At 42.3% G+C, this 18,115-nt stretch overlaps 1 protein-coding gene across 5 annotated transcripts in view; it reads left to right on the top strand.

Annotated features, from left to right (window-relative positions):
- SIPA1L2 (signal induced proliferation associated 1 like 2) overlaps positions 1–18,115 on the top strand; it is a 231,467-nt gene that overhangs the window by 188,209 nt on the left and 25,143 nt on the right. For all 5 annotated transcript variants that reach the window (XM_007989805.3, XM_037986029.2, XM_007989806.3 and 2 more), the window contains exons 14-17: positions 1,427–1,815; positions 8,408–8,632; positions 12,275–12,428; positions 15,038–15,257. In XM_007989805.3, coding sequence (XP_007987996.3) covers positions 1,427–1,815; positions 8,408–8,632; positions 12,275–12,428; positions 15,038–15,257 — 988 coding nt within the window. The remainder of the gene's footprint in view (positions 1–1,426; positions 1,816–8,407; positions 8,633–12,274; positions 12,429–15,037; positions 15,258–18,115) is intronic.

Raw genomic sequence — 18,115 nt, 5'->3', positions numbered from 1 at the left:
ATTTACTGTACAGTCACAGATGATTTAATCATCACGGCAGCAGCTGTCCATCACACATGTCAGGGTAGAGCAGTGCCCACGTGTTAGTTCTCAGTCCTTTGCTTGTGTTGCCATGTTTACCCCTTGAAGAAACCCCTGGGAGGTGAGCCTCAAGGAAGACTAGCTCAGTGAAACAAAACTTCCATTGAAATGCAGAAACAGGAATTGTTGGTTATTAAAATAAAGCCAACATTTTAAAGTGGCTTATTTTTGAAAATGTTCAGGTGAAGATAATTTATAAGGTCCTGAATTAAGTTATGTCTTTCTTCTTTCTTAATGTATCATCAGCCAGCTTTGCAGTTGTCCCTTAGCAAGCACACACGACATTTCTTCCCTCAGCGGTGACCACGACCTTGTCTTGAGTCAGCCTCGCTGTATCTATTTAAATCTACCTTTACAATGTTCTCATATTGGTCTCAGCAAAGGGATACATGGTGTCGGCATAGTTTTGAGAATATCAGTGTATCATGAAAAGGTCGAGGTGATTTGCTTAAGGATCTGATAGACTGGAATAAAAAAAGATAATAAGGCCAAACTGCTTTAAAATCTACCAGGGCCTGACTCGTTCTTAGGATTCCAAAGCCCTTTGCCAATGCTTCAGATCTTGTTGCTTTTCCCGGACTGTGAAGAGAGGCCACGTGTATATGAGCACATTGTACAGATAGTGACATTTCTTCTATTCTATTTGCTTTTTGTCTTCCAGAGACCCCCCGCCCCAACCAAAAGCATTGACTCTTTTTCAGACCTATTTACTCTAAAGAGAGTCCCATTTCGTAAAGGCTTGGGACGCAGTTTGACTGGGGCTGTCTCAGAGAGAGAGTTTGTGTTTACCATGTACTTTGCAGCAGCCAAGTGCTTCTGCTATATTATCTCATTTGCTTCATACAAGAATCATGTAAGCTCAGTATTGCAAGCACAGAGAGGGTTAAGTGATTAACCAGAAAGTTCTACCTTTGTGGCTGGAGCCTGAGTCTTCTCCCCCAAACTCAAGGCTGGCACTATAATTTATCATAGAAGCATTTTCTTAATAAGTGGCCCTTCTCTTCCTTGTATAAATTTTCCATTTCCTTCCCAGTTTATATCACCTTTGTTTATTATTTTCTTTGCTAGTGACACTGTGGCCATACTTTTGTGCTTCTTGCACAAATAATTAAAGATTTAAAGATATCCATTTAACTTAGATAAATTATGGGAAGAAGTATGAATTAGAGACTTCTGCACAAAACCAGGTTGTTTTTGAAAAAGGAAATCCCGTCATTGCCCACATTGAAGAGTGAGTAGAAAGGATTCAGGTACGATCCCATGGCCTGTAGCTCCCTGAGTCAGGGTGAGAAGCAGCAGAGTTCAAGATTCACTTGAAGACTCTCTGTTCCTTTTTCTTCTCAAGATTGGGGATAAAAGTTGCTCCAGTCACTCCAGCAGCAACACACTCTCCAGCAACACCTCCAGCAACAGTGACGACAAGCACTTTGGGTCTGGCGACCTGATGGATCCCGAATTACTGGGGCTGACCTACATCAAAGGGGCCTCCACCGACAGTGGCATCGACACGGCCCCGTGCATGCCCGCCACCATCCTCGGCCCTGTGCACCTGGCAGGCAGCAGGTCCCTGATCCACAGCCGGGCCGAGCAGTGGGCTGACGCTGCTGACGTCTCTGGGCCTGACGACGAGCCGGCCAAGTTATACTCTGTGCATGGCTACGCGTCCGCCATCTCCGCCGGCAGTGCTGCGGAAGGCAGCATGGGCGATCTCAGTGAGATATCCTCTCATTCCAGGTAAGCCCCGCAGCACTGCAGAGTAGTACCTGCTGGTGCCACCTGTGCCCTGCCTGCTGGGATGGGGCAGAAGCCTGAACTGTAAGCAGTAGGGGCATCGGGTGGGTTGGTGTTATTTTTCCTAGCTGCATCAGAGGAAGGGCTTGTTTCTACAGCATGAAAATGTGAAAGCTTGCATGTTAGTAAGTCCCTTGTTTGTGTTTTGTTTTATTTTTTTTCCTATTAAGTTTGAGTGAAAAGTCAGTAGAGATATTAATTGCTCTAGTCAGGCCACTTACGTCTCTCTCCTAATTCAACCTGTTGGCCCTGCATGTTTTGGAGGCACTCACTAATCTTCAGACCATAGTAGTAGGAAGCCATGAGGGCAGCGTGTGTGTGGAGCACATGTAGCTCCCTGCCGTGAGGGCATGCACACACTTCCTCCCTGTTCCTACAGCCCTGACAGCAGGGGAGACCTGAGATCATGTGTCTAACAATGAAAGTGTGTTCAGCTCTGCAGCTGGAGTTCTTTCAGTAAAGACTAGCTAAGTGTAAAGCAACCGTGTTCTAAGTACTCTAAGTGTGGATGTTTAATATCTCCTTATGAGTGGTTTTAAACTCCTGTTGAACATACTTCTCTGCAGTGGTTTTAAAATACCTAATTTGCAATTTCTGCCTTCACTTTCAAAGACTAGGCAAAGGACAAAGAAATGGATTTATTCGGTTTTGCTGTGGACAGGATTTAACTGTTTACAGCAACTACCAGTGTCATTTTTCTGCTTGTTTCCAAGGCCTTCCCTGATTCAGCTCCAAGTTACTCTGTGACTCCTGCCCACAATACTGGAGGGCAGAGTCAGTTGAACTAAAAATGGGAATATTTCTGGCAGGTACCTAGTGCTGTGAGGGAGCATTTCTCCAAATGATGGTGCTCAAGGCAGACCTGTAGCCACCACGGTGAAAGGCTTTTTATGTTCCTTAGGCTCCCCTTCAGAGACCCCCTCACCCCACCACTGCTAGGGGATACTGAGTGTCATTCAGGGACCTTTACGTTACAAGTTAAAGAAACTCCATGCTGATTGGTTCGCGCAACCAGGGTCATATTGGGGCTCATGTAACCAACAAGTTGAGCACTTGCAAGGTTCTGCTTGATCCAGCAGCTCAAAATGATACGGCCCAGGACCAGGTTGCCTCCACCTTCCCACTCCGTATGACCATTTCCCAAAATCTCAGCATTCTTCTTTTGGCTGAAAACAGCTGTGCCACCTGCAGACCTGCCACAGTCACGGTCCTCTGTCCCCAGGGAGAAAGTGGTTCTTTTCTAGTTTCTGCAGAAGAAACAGGTTTCTGCCTTCTCCAAAGCCAACCCCCCCACCCCCATATCTCCTCACATGTTCCTAGCTCCAATCATGTGGTTAGGGGGTAGCATCGCCTCAGGCAGTTGGGGCCCTCAGCCTGGGCTGGGGGGTCAGTCCCTCTCACCAAGCCATGCAACCGAGGAATGGCAAATACAGCCACTGCCCCAGAAGAGAAGCAGGGCATTATTTGACCTGAAGAAGGGGGAGTGGACGCCAGAGAGTAGAAATCATGCATATCCACCATGCAGAGCGAGCTTAGGATATGAAGATTATTTTCAAAATAGACATTCCTACTACTTTTTTTTTTTTTACCAGTTCTATTTAATAATTTGACTTAAAATAGGTTTAGTACTAATAACTAATATAATAATTAAGGATTATCAGTGAATTTGGTTATCTGAATTATTCCTGGCTGAATTTCAGGAACAGTGGTCATACGGTAGAAACCATCTCGGGATTGCACAACCTGCTAACATCTAGTTCAAAGTTTAGATGATTTGTAAAAGAGCCAATTTCATGACACCTTTTTGGTCAGATGTCATTGACATCACAAATAGAGTTTTGTATTATTATTATTAAGTAAAATTTCTATGGAGACTGCCTTCGGAGTACATTGATTTGTTGATATTTGGTAGGGATATTTACCGGCATTTGAAATGGGTTTTCATGACTACCTTAACCATTTGCAAATGTAATGGGCTAGACTATTAGAAAGTATATGACAGTGCTAGATTGGATTTCTGATTGATTCTACTTTCTTCCGCCACTCTGAATTGGATGTGGCCCAGCTGTTGTATAAGTGATAGATGTTGAGTGAGTGGAATCCTTTACCACTTGACTGCCCTTTTCTTGTAATTCTTCGTTGATGGTGGCTTTGAAGCCACATTTCAACTTGCGTCCTAGGCTTTTGCTCAGCGTGGAATTCAGTCACTGAATGGAATCTTTTTAACACTTCTTCTTGCCTGCCCTCCGACCTGCACAGGAGGCGAGGAGGAGGGATGGGATTTACAGCATTTGCCTTGTTGTCTATGTGTGGAGTGAAAGGCAGGTGACTCATTAGAGCATGAGGGACCAACCTATCAAGCCACACAGAGATTCTGCAAACTCTGAAATGCCAACCCCAGCTGGGGCATGAGCGGCCATGAGGAAGGCTCCCTGAGCCCCGTACTTTCCTCTTTTGTCCCAGTTCAGGCAGCCTGGCAGTCCCCTCGAGCCGAGGCCTGCTGCTGGGGGGTCTGGGTTGTGACTGAGAGTAGCTCAGGTAACAGAAGAGCAGAATAAACTTTCAGGAACTGACACGGGTGACCATCCTGCCTAAACCCACATCTCTGCTTCCAAGTACTCCGTGCCCCTGACCTGTGTGTTATTTCCTTCATAGCACCCACCCCTAAATAAAATCATTTGTATTTACTGCATATTCCTTCCCACAAGAAGGTCACTTATAGCTACCTTCCCCTCACTGGAGCATTCATGTTTTGAGCTGATAGGGTCATGGCCTGTGTTGTTCGCTTGTATCCATAGCACTTAGTACGGTTCTATGCACATGGCAGGCATCTGAATATTTTTTGAATGAAGAAATAAACCAGGAAAAGTGCTTGATAAATGCTTGTTGATGGAGTTAATAAACCAGTGCCTAGGTAACATAGGGAAGTAGGAGGAATGTGGGATCCACCATTCCTAGTTCACGGTGTCAGGAGTCCCAATCAGTATATGGTGCACTCTTAATTCTTAACTGTGGTTTTTCACCACCGACACCATAGCAGCCTCCTCCAGCCCCAAGCACACACACACGCATTCCTTGGCAGCCACCCGGGAGTTAAATAAGTACACAATTGTGTATATGGCACAATTCCAAGATTGTACTAAGGAGGCAAAGGGAGGACTTAAAACTCTTTAGGACAAGTTACACTCTTGTGAGGAAGAGGGTATGGGAACAGGAATCATCTATTAAGCAGAACGAGCATGTATCTAGCCTGCTTTCTCCTGCTGCTCAGTTCTTGTAATTCAGCACACACATTTTTTTCTTGCTTCGAGGGCAGGGCATTTAGATAAGAGCTCAGAATACCAGGCAGTATTTATGCTAACCTAACTAAGGCTTTGCAAAATGAAATAAATCAACTGCAAAAACAAACCCCATGTTCTGGATTCGCCTGTAAATGGCACATACGATGTTGGGCTGTTTATCATCATTCACGCCACCATACCTTTCTCCTGGTACAAATGATTGGAGGTCGGCAGTATAACTCTGAAAGAAGAGCATTAGTCCAGGAGGAAAGGATTCGTGAAAAGTTTGTAGGCAACATTCCAGAATGTTGTCAGCGTCGGAGAACACTTCTGTAATGACTGCTACTAAACAAGGAATTGTGCCATATTACTCATCAAGTGGATTCTGCATGTTTATTCTTCAAGTTAACTTTAAAATATCTTACAGTTGGGATAAAAGACATTTTAATGAAATCTAATTTTTAGAAAATGTTATAAAACAAAGGGCAAAATACATAGAGTTTGCGGCCTTTGGTCATTTTAAGGGGGAAAGGTGAGTAACCTACACACACATGTACGGCGTATTAACTAGACTGTGACTTTGAGTGCCCCAGTCTTTAACAACAAAATATCTCGGGGATCATCCAAGGCTTTGAAATACATGAGACACACGGGTAGTGGAAGGCAGTGCACAGTCCTTCATCAGGTTCTTAGTGGGGAAACTAAGGCCATAAGCCTTACTGGGACAATTGGGAAACTAGCAAGTGGGCTGTCTGTTAGATGACAGTATTGCATTAATGCCTGACGTCCTATACATGATCGTCACTTGGTTAACTATGGGGGGATGTCCTTATTCTTGGGAAATAAATGCTGAAACATAGACGTATGATGTCTTCATGCTTGCAGCTAATTCTCAGATGGTTCAGAGAGGAATTAGTGGATCTAGAAAAAGGGTACGTGGGTGTTTATTCTACTATCCTTTCCCTTTTCTGTAGCTCTGAAATTTTTCAAAATACACTTGGGAAAATAACATACAGGGCTTCAGAGCTCGTTATCTAGACACACAGTTTTCATGTTAGGGCTCCCTAACTGGCGTGCACCCCAGTGAATGGGAACAGTCCATTAGCTCCTATTCTCCATACGCCTGTTGATTGCTTGCCTTACTACTCAGGTCACCTCGGTCATGTTGCTTTACTGTTCTCTTGACCTGGTGTCCCATGTGTGTGGATGTCGTTGAAGAGGCAATGCAGCATCTTCCCAAGACTCACAGTTAGTGCCCAGAGGGAGGGAGCCACCAGTCAAACTCAAGGGCACCAGACCAGCCACCAGCAACTAAGTTTCTTCATAGGGGTAGACGAGGCGCTTTGTTTGTTGGTCTTGGTTAATTTTACTTAAAACCGCAGTGTTTTCCAAAACACAGAGACCCTGAAAATGGGTCCATTTATTTTGTTTCTTTATTTCCTCTGGAACCTCTACAAAAAGTTCATTTTAATATCATTCTTATTTTTATACTTTGTCTTTTATGATACTTGCTTTATACATGTATCAGAAAAGGTCTGTGCTCCCCTGGGGTTTCCGAGTAAGACTGTATTTCAGCATACTGGAGGAGCTTGCTACCTCAGGAACCCTGTGTTAAACTCTTTCAATAGAAAGGACTCCTACTCGTGAATAATCCTTTCCTGCGTCACTTCCTATAACTACATTTATATAATGCTTACCCTACGCTTCTAAGTGCCTCACTGATACTAACTCAGATTATCTTCAGAGAAACCTTCGGAGGTAGATACTGTTACTATCCTCAATTTACAGATGAGAAAACTGAGGTTAAGAAACTTGCCCAGGGTCTGGCAGTGGTAAGGGACAGAGCTGGTGTTGAGAGCTGGTGTTGAGACCCAGAATCCTCACACTGCGCTCACATGTCAAGTTTGCTGAAAGTGAAGTTCACCTCCCTTTCTGAATGCTAAGATTAGACCTGTAATTTAAACTCTTAAAATTTTTCATTTTTTATAAAGGAACTTTTATTCCTTTTTCATAAAATATATATTGTTGATCTTTCTAATTTAAGAAAAAGATATTTCTGGTGGTGGTGAACTGTCCACTTAATTTCTCAGTCAGCCGGGGGTGGGTGGTCCTTCTGGCCTTAGCTGCATGACTAACCTTTAAAATTTTTATTGTTTTTAGGGCCTCTGTCTGTTTCAGTATTGTTGCTGTTGTATCATATGATAATGCAGCAAACACCCCTGTAACTACCAGCAGGTTAAGGACTAGAGCATTGCTGTGTCTGGAAGCTCTCTGCATCCTATCCAATTACAACCCCTTCTCTTCTCCCTTGAGGTAGCCACTAACCTGGCTTTTGTGATAATCATCCCCTCATTTTCTTTACATTTTCCTGAATGACATGTTGTTTAGTTTTACCTGTTTATGAACTTTATTAAGAAACTGGCTCATGATCATTGTATTCTTTGTCACTGGCTTCTTTTCTACATTGTTCATGAGATTGCCCAAGTCGTCTGTAGCCTCAGTCCATTCATTCGTAGAGTATTCCGTGTATTCATTCATAGTTATGAATCGAGTATCCTTCTACTATTGATGATTTTGGTTGCTGCCATTGGGGAGTTCTTCAAATCAGTGCTTCTAATCAACATTGTTCCATGTTGACAGTTGCACGTGCAGCAGGGGTTTATCGTATGTGTGCCCGTGCAGTGGAATTGCTGTATCGTAAGCTCTGCGGGTGCACACACCTTCATAGGTAATGCTCAAACTGTTTCGTGCACTTTTTACTCCCACCAGCAGTAGGAACGTACCCACTGCCCTGGTTCTTACTAACACTGGGTCACTGGGTGTTGTCGGGCATTCCCATTTTTACCTGTCTGGTGAGTATGTAATGGTATTCCATTATGGTTTGCATTGGCATTTCCCTGGAGACAACTGAGTTTGAGCACCGTCTCCGACAAACATATTCACCATTTGAGTTTGTTCTCTTTTGAAGCATCAGTTTAGGAATGTTGCCCATTTTTCTATCAGATTTCCCCAGCCACGTTTTTAACATCCTTCCTGTCACAGGCATACAACTTGCACGTGAATAACCTTAGCCTATGTAAAAATGAGGCTTCCTAGCAAGCTCCATGGTAGAAAGAAGGCTCCATCTGCCTCACTGGGCCCGATTTTGCTCTCGGAGAAAGACTTGAGTAAAGCCTGGTGGCTCTGAATTTGGCCGTGTGCCAGCACTGCTGAAATCGGATGGTATTGCAGCTTTTGTCTGTTTTTCTCCTCAGTGGTTCTCACCATTCAGGAAGCCCTTCGGCTCACTGTTCAAAAAATAGTGGGTCTCTGGATTCATCCAAAGTCTACATCGTGTCTCACAGCAGCGGACAGCAGGTTCCCGGGTCCATGTCCAAGCCCTACCACAGACAAGGGGCAGTGAACAAATATGTCATCGGCTGGAAGAAATCGGAAGACAGCCCACCGCCCGAGGAGCCTGAAGTGACTGAATGTCCCGGGTAAGGTGGTTGGCTGTTCTTCTCTGGTCAGCATTGTTCACTGTAGGGATTGACTAAGCAAATGTATTTTCCTCCCAAAGGAAATACATTTACTAAAGAAGAATAATCTAAAAACATCTTTCTTAAACTCTTTAAATGATGATGTTTATATTTCTCTATAATAAATTCTTCTCTTGATTTTTACATTAAAAAAATGAAAAGAAATCTGTGTTCTTTGCTTTTATATTCAAATCTGCCTGCAATAGAAAAGTCATGGTAACATGCTACTGATGGTGTGAGTATAGAGTCTCTATAATACACAAGGTCAAAGGCAGTTCGAATTCCCACGGAGTCCTGTGCGTTTCTTAAAGTTGCCGTGTAAGTGACATCCTAAAAGAAAAAGTATTTTTCTTAATTTTAACATGACTTCCAATTTTCCTTTTAGTTGTTAGGTTTGAGGTTGGGGGCGGTGGTGGGCACGTAGGGAAGGATGCTTTGTATCTGTTTGAAAAAGAAAAGATTTAAAAATACTGGTAACCCATCTTACAACACTTGTGAAAACTATGCTGATGCCTCTGTGAAGAGACAGGTAAAGAAATTGCATTTTAAGAATGCAGAGCAAGGCTGGTTGGGGCTAAGGAACTGTTTGCTTATTTCGTAAAGAAACTTAACAGAATACTCGTGCTAAATTATCAGGTCTGTGTGCTCTGCTGTACCTGCCTGCAGTAGCATCATCAGGCGTGTGGTGCCGAGCATGGCATGCACCCAGTCTGGGATGGCTCTTTAGAGAGAACCTCTAGATTTGCACTTTGCCAGTGAACTAGTATCACCTTTTTCTCTTAAAAAAATGATCCTGTGTCTTAAATACAGCTGATATGATTCTGCCTTCTAAATTAAAAATTCTTTTAGTGCTTAAATTGAACATGGAATCTTTTGTTAAAAAAATCATGTCAGTCATTGCAAATGACTTATTTAGGAAGGAATTTCATAGTGATAACTAGCCCTTTTTATTATAAACGAAAATGTTAGAATGATACATTGGTATTTCTAATAAGAGTCTTCTCAGTGCTTCACAGGAATTCATTCCAAGCCTTTTTTAAGTTCTATGAAATATTTTTAGAAGCATTTTATATGTCGCCGTAGTACTATGTTTAGGCGAAAGACACTTGGAAAGTCAGGGAAGTGTGAAAGGAGCCCATTTGGACAGTTTTCATGCAAAAGCCTGGGGTTTATGCATTTCCACACACTGGTTTGATGGCGCTAATGCTCAGTGAGAGCGAGGCAGTGTCAGGAACGAGGTGAGAAGGGGGTTTGCGTCTCTGAGTCACAGGTTGTGTGCACACTAGAGGAGACTGAGATTGTGTCTCCGCTGGACCTCCCCACCTGAGGTCCCCTATGGTGTGGAAGGGCAAACGGCAGTCCTCACACATGTTTTTGGGTGCACCTGTTAGGGGAGGGGCTGTAGAAGTTCTTCCGTCCTAACTTGCATTTTATGGGGAGGATTTGAGCTTAAACTGGTTATCGCAAGAGGCCGGTGCTGGGATTTGAGACCAGGGTTCCTGGTCAGTGTGCGGGCTCATCCTGGCAGATGGAGCAGGCGCCCCAGGCCCTGCCCAGTAACACAGTGTTTCTAAGGCAAGGCAATCATACAGGACTGCACTAACTAGATTTGAAGTTTTATCAAAACAGTGTTTTACTGGATCATTGAAAGATTTGCTTAGAAAACAGTCAGCCAAGTACATCATATTTTTAGTGTCTCATTGTGCACTGAAGAACAAATCAGTTGTGCTCTCCAGAAGTTTCACATAGACCGGTGATTTCTCAAAATCATTATGGAAGCCCTACTGTTAATTTTGTTAATAATATTGTCTTACATTTTTAAATAATATAAGTAAATGAGCCATTCTGTCTCAGGCTTCTGTGCACCCGTTCATGCTGTTCCCTCTGCCTTAATGCCATTTGTGAGTTTCTGAGCCTGACCAGCACCCTCCCAAAGGGGATTGTTCTCTGCACCCGCTAGCCCGGTACTTCCTACAGTGACTTCACGCTTGATAGGTCATCTCAGCCTGCAGAGCACACACACCACATACCTACCACATGCACACACACCCGGACTGGGGTTTCTGTGCAAGCCCCATGTCCTGCTTACCTCACTACTCACAGTGGCTGGCACAGAGTAAACCCTTGGAACATATTTATGACATGTCATTGGATAATTTCTTTAAATTACTAGTTTAGCAGAGAAAGCTAGCAATTTTTATTGAAACACATATAGAAACTAGAACAGCACATTTTAATAGTAATTATGATATAATATTTTTATCCATGCAGTTATTGGTAGGACCTGGGTTTTTTTCCCCGCATCTTCCCCAAAACACATAGGGCGTGGAGCTCTTGAGCACCACCTAACTCACCTCAGGATCAAATGTTGGGCGCTTCTTGGATGCAGTCTTGGTAAAAACTACATTGTTTTGTTTTCCTTATGTGACTTTTATGCAAAAGCCTTCCAGCGTCTTGGATTCTTCTTGAAGCTCCCGTTTTCATGTCATGCCATCCCACAAACCAACTAAATCTTCAGTAATGTTTTAAAAGTTAAGAAAAGCTGCTTCTTTTTTTTTTTTTTTTACAGCCACTGTTCGTTCATGTTGTAACTGTAGCTTGTGCTTCAAGAACTGAGAGGTACAGGGAAACCTGTCCTACCTTGGGAACAAAGCCATAGAGGATTTTAGAGAAATCCTTCTTAATTTTGAGCATGTTTGTGTATGTTTCTTATTCTAGCAATTTCCCAGTGAGCTGTCATACAGTGACAAGATAGCCTCGCTTTTGAAATAAAGAGTCATCTTGGAGGCACACAGCAATAACATTCAGGTCGTCCTCCAGCTCACTGCTGTGGGCTATGAATTCCTCGAGTGTTATGTTTCAGGTTGTGTAGCAAAGACCGTTTGCCTCCACTGACAGTACAGCCACTGACTGTTTACTGTGTCTTCAGGAATGTTTGGTTGCTCAGATTGTATTTTCAGAGTAAACCTTTTTAGAATGACTCCCCAGTTTTCTCCCTGAAAAAGAGCTAAAAACAGTAATTCAGCTTGACACTCTTTCGTCATCTGTCAGTACATTTTTATATACTGATAATTAAGGGAGACAGCTACTTTATCCAAACAGTTTTGTGAAATTGCTGATAATAAAACATGCTTCGCACACATGTGAATTGATTAGTCTTAAACCTCAGGCTCCCTCGGGTGGCTTCCTCTCTGCTGCCTGGGTGCCATCAGGGCTCTGGTTGTCCAGCCGCGAGAGCACACAAGGGTTGTATCAAAAGACGTATGATAGTCTGATGAATTATTGAAACTGTGTTTTCTAATACAGATTAGGAAAGGGAAAACACAGCCGTATTTTAAAAGTTGGCTATGTATTTTTTTCATCCTGGGCGATCTGATTTGTGTCTGAATTATTCAGGAATCTAACTTTGTAGTTGAGCTCATTTCACAAATGTGACATGGCGTGGGAATTTGGAGCAAATGCAGCAAAAGTGAACTGACTTTAAAGACCTAAGAATTGTTTGTATGCATTTGTGGTTGCTGAAACTGGTTACTAGGTTTTAATTCTTACCACTACAGGCACTTTACAAATAGGCTTAATTTCCGTTCTGATTGTTTTCAACAGGATGTATAGTGAGATGGATGTCATGTCCACAGCAACTCAGCATCAGACAGTAGTGGGAGATGCCGTTGCAGAGACTCAACATGTTCTGTCTAAAGAAGATTTTCTGAAATTGATGCTTCCCGACAGCCCCTTAGTGGAGGAGGGGCGAAGAAAGGTTAGTGACTTACGGAGCTTTGAAGTTACCAGAAACACTGAAAACAAAAAAAAAGTCTAAAGAAACTCAAGGGTTTCCAGAGTACTCCCACATGCTTCATCTCTCATGACCCTACCAACGACTCACTGCACATAGTTGACTGTTGTCCATTTTGATTCTATCAGTATGTAAAGGGAGCCTGGGAGAGGTTAAGAAGGCTGTTTTTAAAATCTCAGATAGAGCTAAAAGTCAGGCTGGCCTAGCCTCAAATCCTGGCTCCAGCAATGATTAGCTACATGACTTTATGCAAGTGACTTGGCCTCTTGACCTCAGTGCTCTCATCTGAAAAAAAGGAGATCATAATAATTGAATTGTGAAGTTACAGTGAAGATAAGAAGTAATGTGAGAAGAGCCCAGTACAGCTCCTGGACAGAACTGGTGATCGTGAACAGTAGCTATTAAAATTCACACCGCCTGACTTTCGTTCCAGACCTCTAGCCTCTGCTCCAAGCTATCTGTTCTTAAATGTAATCCTGTTCCAGAAGTGGAGTGGAGTTAGATAGCACACTGCTGGGCATTTTAAACAGGGTTGGAACACGCACAGTGCCGTTTAGAGATAATGCAGAAATTATAGAGAAGGCCATGCTTAAATCTTATAAACCACAACCCCAAGTTCGATGGCATACCTTTGTCATTCACAATGTAGTACTCCCTCGATAATGTCAGCTTGCTTATTGGCTTTAGTTTCATTATTATTACAATCTCTTAAGCCACTTTGCTAAACAATTCAAAGTACTAAAAAGGACTTAATAAAGGCGATTTAGCCCAGTCACCCCTTTTAGCAAGTGACTGAGGCCCCAGATGGTGAAATGTGAACTCTTCATAAATACTTGGTGCCAGAGTCAGCAACTGAGTCCTTGTCTGTCACTTCTAATCCAGCACTCCCTCTTGTTCATGTGAAAAGGAAAAAGGAAGTCAGGTATCGCCATACTGACCACGATCAGGGTAAACTGCAGGTCTTTGTGCTTCTGTCTTCCCTATAGTAAAACAATTCTGCAATTAACCTAATTGTGTTTTTAGAACAACACTCTAATTAGACACTACTGCAAAGCTGCTTTAATCTAATATGCCTGTAATCAAGTTCTGAAGAACCTGCTGGTGGTGTGTGAGGAGGGAATCCCATAAGAACTCCATCAGAATTAGTCTTTTTAAAAAAACTTGTATCAAGTCATGTACATGATACTGTATAAGATTGGATGCAAAGGCAGACTGTTGTACAGAGAGTGTAAACGGCTTTTCTTTTTGGAGGGTTAAACTTCTTGACATGTGTTTTTTCTTCTAAGACAAATCACCTTCTTTTCATGATGTAAATTTAACTTTATAGCTCACACACATTCCAGTTACCATTCATCAGTTGGAAAGACTTGACAGAATGGAAGGAACACATACAATAGGAATATTTTTAGACTTACTGCTACATTCATAAATGTAAATAGCCATTTCTTTGTTTGATGTGAACATTCTGGCTTTTACTATTGTTTACCTAAAAGGAATGTGGTTCAGTATGCAAAGGAAGTAGTGGAAAATTCAAATTTGATTTAACTTTTCTTGAGTATTCGACCACTCATTTCTTTAGTAAGAATTTTCCTTACCCTATCTGTAATTAAACACCACAATAATTTTAATGGTTCATTTAAGTCTGGTTATGATCCATTATTGTAACTCAATTTTCAACAGTTATATAGACTTTTGCAAGTGATACCTTTTTTTTTTTTTTTTTTTTTTTGTGAGACAGAGTCTCGCTCAGGCTGGAGTACAGTGGCATGATCTCTGCCCACTGCAAGTTCCGCCTCCCGGGTTCACGCCATTCTTCTGCCCCAGCCTCCCAAGTAGCTGGGTCTATAGGCGCCCACCACCACGCCCAGCTAATTTTTTGTATTTTAGTAGAGATGGGGTTTCACCGTGTTAGCCAGGATGGTTTCAATCTCCTGACCCTTGTGATCCACCCGCCTCGGCCTCCCAAAGTTCTGGGATTACAGGCATCAGCCACAGCGCCCGGCCGCAAGTGATACTGTTAAGTGGACAGTAAGACTTTATTGGACTGCTGCTGTTTTTTTGAAACGTGTTTATGAGGCCTACAAAGCTTCAGTATTCAAAATTAGTCTTCTTATTACTTAGATTAGATTGAACCTCACATGTAGTTGATTGGTAGAGAAATTGCCTAATATTACAATGTAGTCATTTCAAATTAAAATCAAACCAGTATTATGTGTGACTTTGAATAACTATTGCCTTAAATGGCAACCTTATATAATTCCAGGAACTCTCACTGCTATAAGGTTATGGAGGTTTTATTTAACATTTCAGAGTTAATAAAGTTGTGCATGTCTAAGTCATGACGATATTTCATAGACTGTCAAAGGAGGAAAACATAAAATCTAATAACTACATCCGAGCCCTGGTGCATCTGCCTTATCAACTGCTTGCCGCGTTTGGCATTCCTGAGCTAAGAGAAAAAACCCAAAGAGGCTATCACAATAGTATGTGAAACCACTGGACTTAGTCAAACAAGCCCCATGCATTCGTTTTGTTAATGTCTGTTCCCTCCTCTCACCTTGTTTAAACCTTAGTTTTCGTTCTATGGGAACCTGTCTCCAAGGAGGTCGCTTTACCGCACGCTGTCAGACGAGAGCATCTGCAGCAACAGGAGGGGGTCCTCCTTTGGCAGTTCCCGGAGTTCCATGCTTGACCAAGCACTGCCCAACGACATTCTGTTCAGCACCACCCCACCCTACCACAGCACACTGCCTCCGAGGACCCACCCCGCACCCAGCATGGGGAGCCTGAGAAGTAAGTGAGAGGCTGGCTGATCGCACAACTCCTGCCTCACTGGGCTCTGAGGGTGGCGTGATTTGGGAGTTTGTTTTTGTTTTTATTCAATGTGTATTATTTGGTGTTTTTCTTTTAAATAATTTTCAAATATAAAAGCCCCAGAGTGCCAGAGTGGACATTTTGAAAAAGTTAGGTAACACTACTATTTTGAAAGCAACTGAGAAACACATATTAGATATTTCTGTCAAGTCCAATAGTGACTTCTGCATGATATCTCAACTATCATATCTAAGCCTGATTTTAAAAAAAAAAGGAAAGAAAAGTCTGATGTAAGGAGTGGGTTTTTGAGTGGGTGGACAGTAAGGAGGGATGTCTGGTTTTCTAGCCTTCAGTTTCTTCTTGCAGTTCAGTACTGGAGATGGGGAGGTGGCACATGTGCCTCGGGAGACCTGGCTCGTACACTGGGCTTTACCCGTGGGCAGCTTTGTGTTCCTGTGCAGATGACGTGTGTTCTCTTGTGTCCCCGCTTATTTCAATTTACTAGTCACAGGTCAACCTGACGATTTCTAGACGATTTTCCTTCAAATCCTAAACATCTTTGATTTTTACATAGTGTCAAGTCTTCATTAATGTCAGTTTTTAAGGGCACTTTTTTATGTTAACCTTATTTCCTTTATACATAGTTATTTCTTATTGTACAGAAAGAATGGGAATTTAATCAGAAATATATTCATTGGCAAGTTTTTTTTTCATTTCATCCCAGAAAATATCTTTAGAACCAATTCAAACTTCATAATACGCTTAGAAGTCCCAGGCTAAATGAAATCAAAGTTCTAATAATGTATCTAATATTTAACATAATTGGAAATGAACTTTATCTCATAAAATTCTTAATATAGTTCCTTTTTTTTTTTTTTTTTTTTTTGAGGCAGAGTCTCGCTCTGTTGCCCAGGCTGGAGTGCAGTGGCACGATCTTGGCTCACTGCAAACTCTGCCTCCCGGGTTCACACCATTCTCCTGTCTCAGCCCTGTGAGTATCTGGGACTACAGGTGCCTGCCACCGCGCCTGGCTAATTTTTTGTATTTTCAGCAGAGATGGGGTTTCACAGTGTTATCCAAGATGGTCTCGATCTCCTGACCTCGTGATCTGCCCACCTTGGCCTCCCAAAGTGCTGGGATTACAGGCATGAGCCACCGTGCCCGGCCTAATCTATTTCTTTAAGTAACATAATTACCTGCCGGTTATAAAGAGTCCATTTACCTAGAATGAAGAAACCTTGACAACCATGTGAAAGGTCAGACAGACCTAGGCCACTTTCCTAATATTTCTCCAGTTGTTTTCCCTTTTTTGTAAAGAGGTAACTTTAATGTCCTCTTAAAAGCTTTTGTAAAACCAGTAAAACTCTATTTTCCTCCAAACATTAGTTCATGTACAGTGTTTGAAGTGTGCTTGTGAACTCTTCATGGTGCGTGTGTTATGTTTATCTTACGTTCTACCCTTCATTTTGTTTCCATGTGAAAGATGTATGTCCCTTTATTTTTTTAGCTTCACTTAAAAAAAAAAAAAAAAAAAAAGACTTTTTAAAGCAGTTTTAGGTTCACACCAAAAAGTACAGGGATTTTCTGTATACCTCCCCCAACACGTTTTCCCCGCTGTCGACAAACCCCTGCCTTCAAAGGGTGGCAGTGGTACATGTGTTATAATCAATGAACCTATATGCACAGGTCATTATCATCCAGAGGCCCTGGTTTACATTAGGGTTCGTTCTTGGTGGTGTGCGTTCTATGGGTTTCTACAAATGTGTAAGATGACATGTATCCGCTATTACAGTATCATTCAGAGTAGTTACCCTGCCCTAAAAATCCTCTGTGCTCTGCCTGTTCTTCGCTCCCTCCCCTTTACTTCCTGGCAACCACCAATCTTTTTACTATTTCCATTGTTTTGCCTTTTCTAGAATGTTGTATAGTTGGAATCACACAGTGTGCAGCCTTTTCAGACTGGCCTCTTCTACTTAGTAATAAGCATTTACCTTCCTCCATGTCTTTTCTTGGTTTGGTAGCTCATTTCTTTTTACAGCTGAATAATATTGCATCATCTGGATGTATTGTAGTTTATTTATCTAGTCATATACTGGAGAACTGTGTCCTTTTTTAATGTGTTCAAAGGCACAATTAGGAAACAGTCAAGTTTACACTGTTCATTCACTGTCCTAGTTGAAAACTGCCTTACTTGTCTTCGTTTTTACTTCTCTAGAAAAAGCACTAAGAGTTTTCCTTGCCATTTGCTGGTCTTTAAAGAAACCTTCTTATTTGGTGATACATCTCCTCCAATGGCTATACTTAAGAAACTACCCAGAAAATGTTCTCTAGGCTTGATGGATGAACTAACAAAATGTAAATCAGAAAGCTGGAGGTAATTTGTATTGAAGTCTATTCCCCTAAAAACTTCTGATTTCCAACAACCCCCCGTCCATGGAAAGTTTAAGCTTCTAGAATCTAGTTGTATGGAGGCCTCTGGTTCCCTGGCCTTCTGACTGCCACAATCGCCTACGTGATTATAGATGCTCCTTGGCTTACGCTGGGGCCATGTCCAGATAAACCCACCATAAGTTGAAAATATTGTAAGTTGACCATGTATATGGTCACCTAACCTACTGAACATCATAGCATTTCCTAGCCTACCTTAAACATGCTCAGCACACTTGCATTAGCCTCCAATTGGGCAAAATCATCTTGCAACACAATCCATCATACAATATCAGTTATTTACTCACGGAATCTCGTGGCTGACTGGGAGCTGTGGCTCACTGCCACAGTTCAGCATTGCGACAGAGTGTCATACCACATATCACTAGCCAGGGAAAAGTTCTAAATTC

This window comes from Chlorocebus sabaeus, chromosome 25 (genome assembly GCF_047675955.1).
Source record: "Chlorocebus sabaeus isolate Y175 chromosome 25, mChlSab1.0.hap1, whole genome shotgun sequence".
In the NCBI taxonomy this organism is placed as follows: Eukaryota; Metazoa; Chordata; class Mammalia; order Primates; family Cercopithecidae; genus Chlorocebus; species Chlorocebus sabaeus.
The sequence above is the reverse complement of the archived record's forward strand: the minus strand, read 5'-3'. Positions and strand labels throughout refer to the sequence as shown.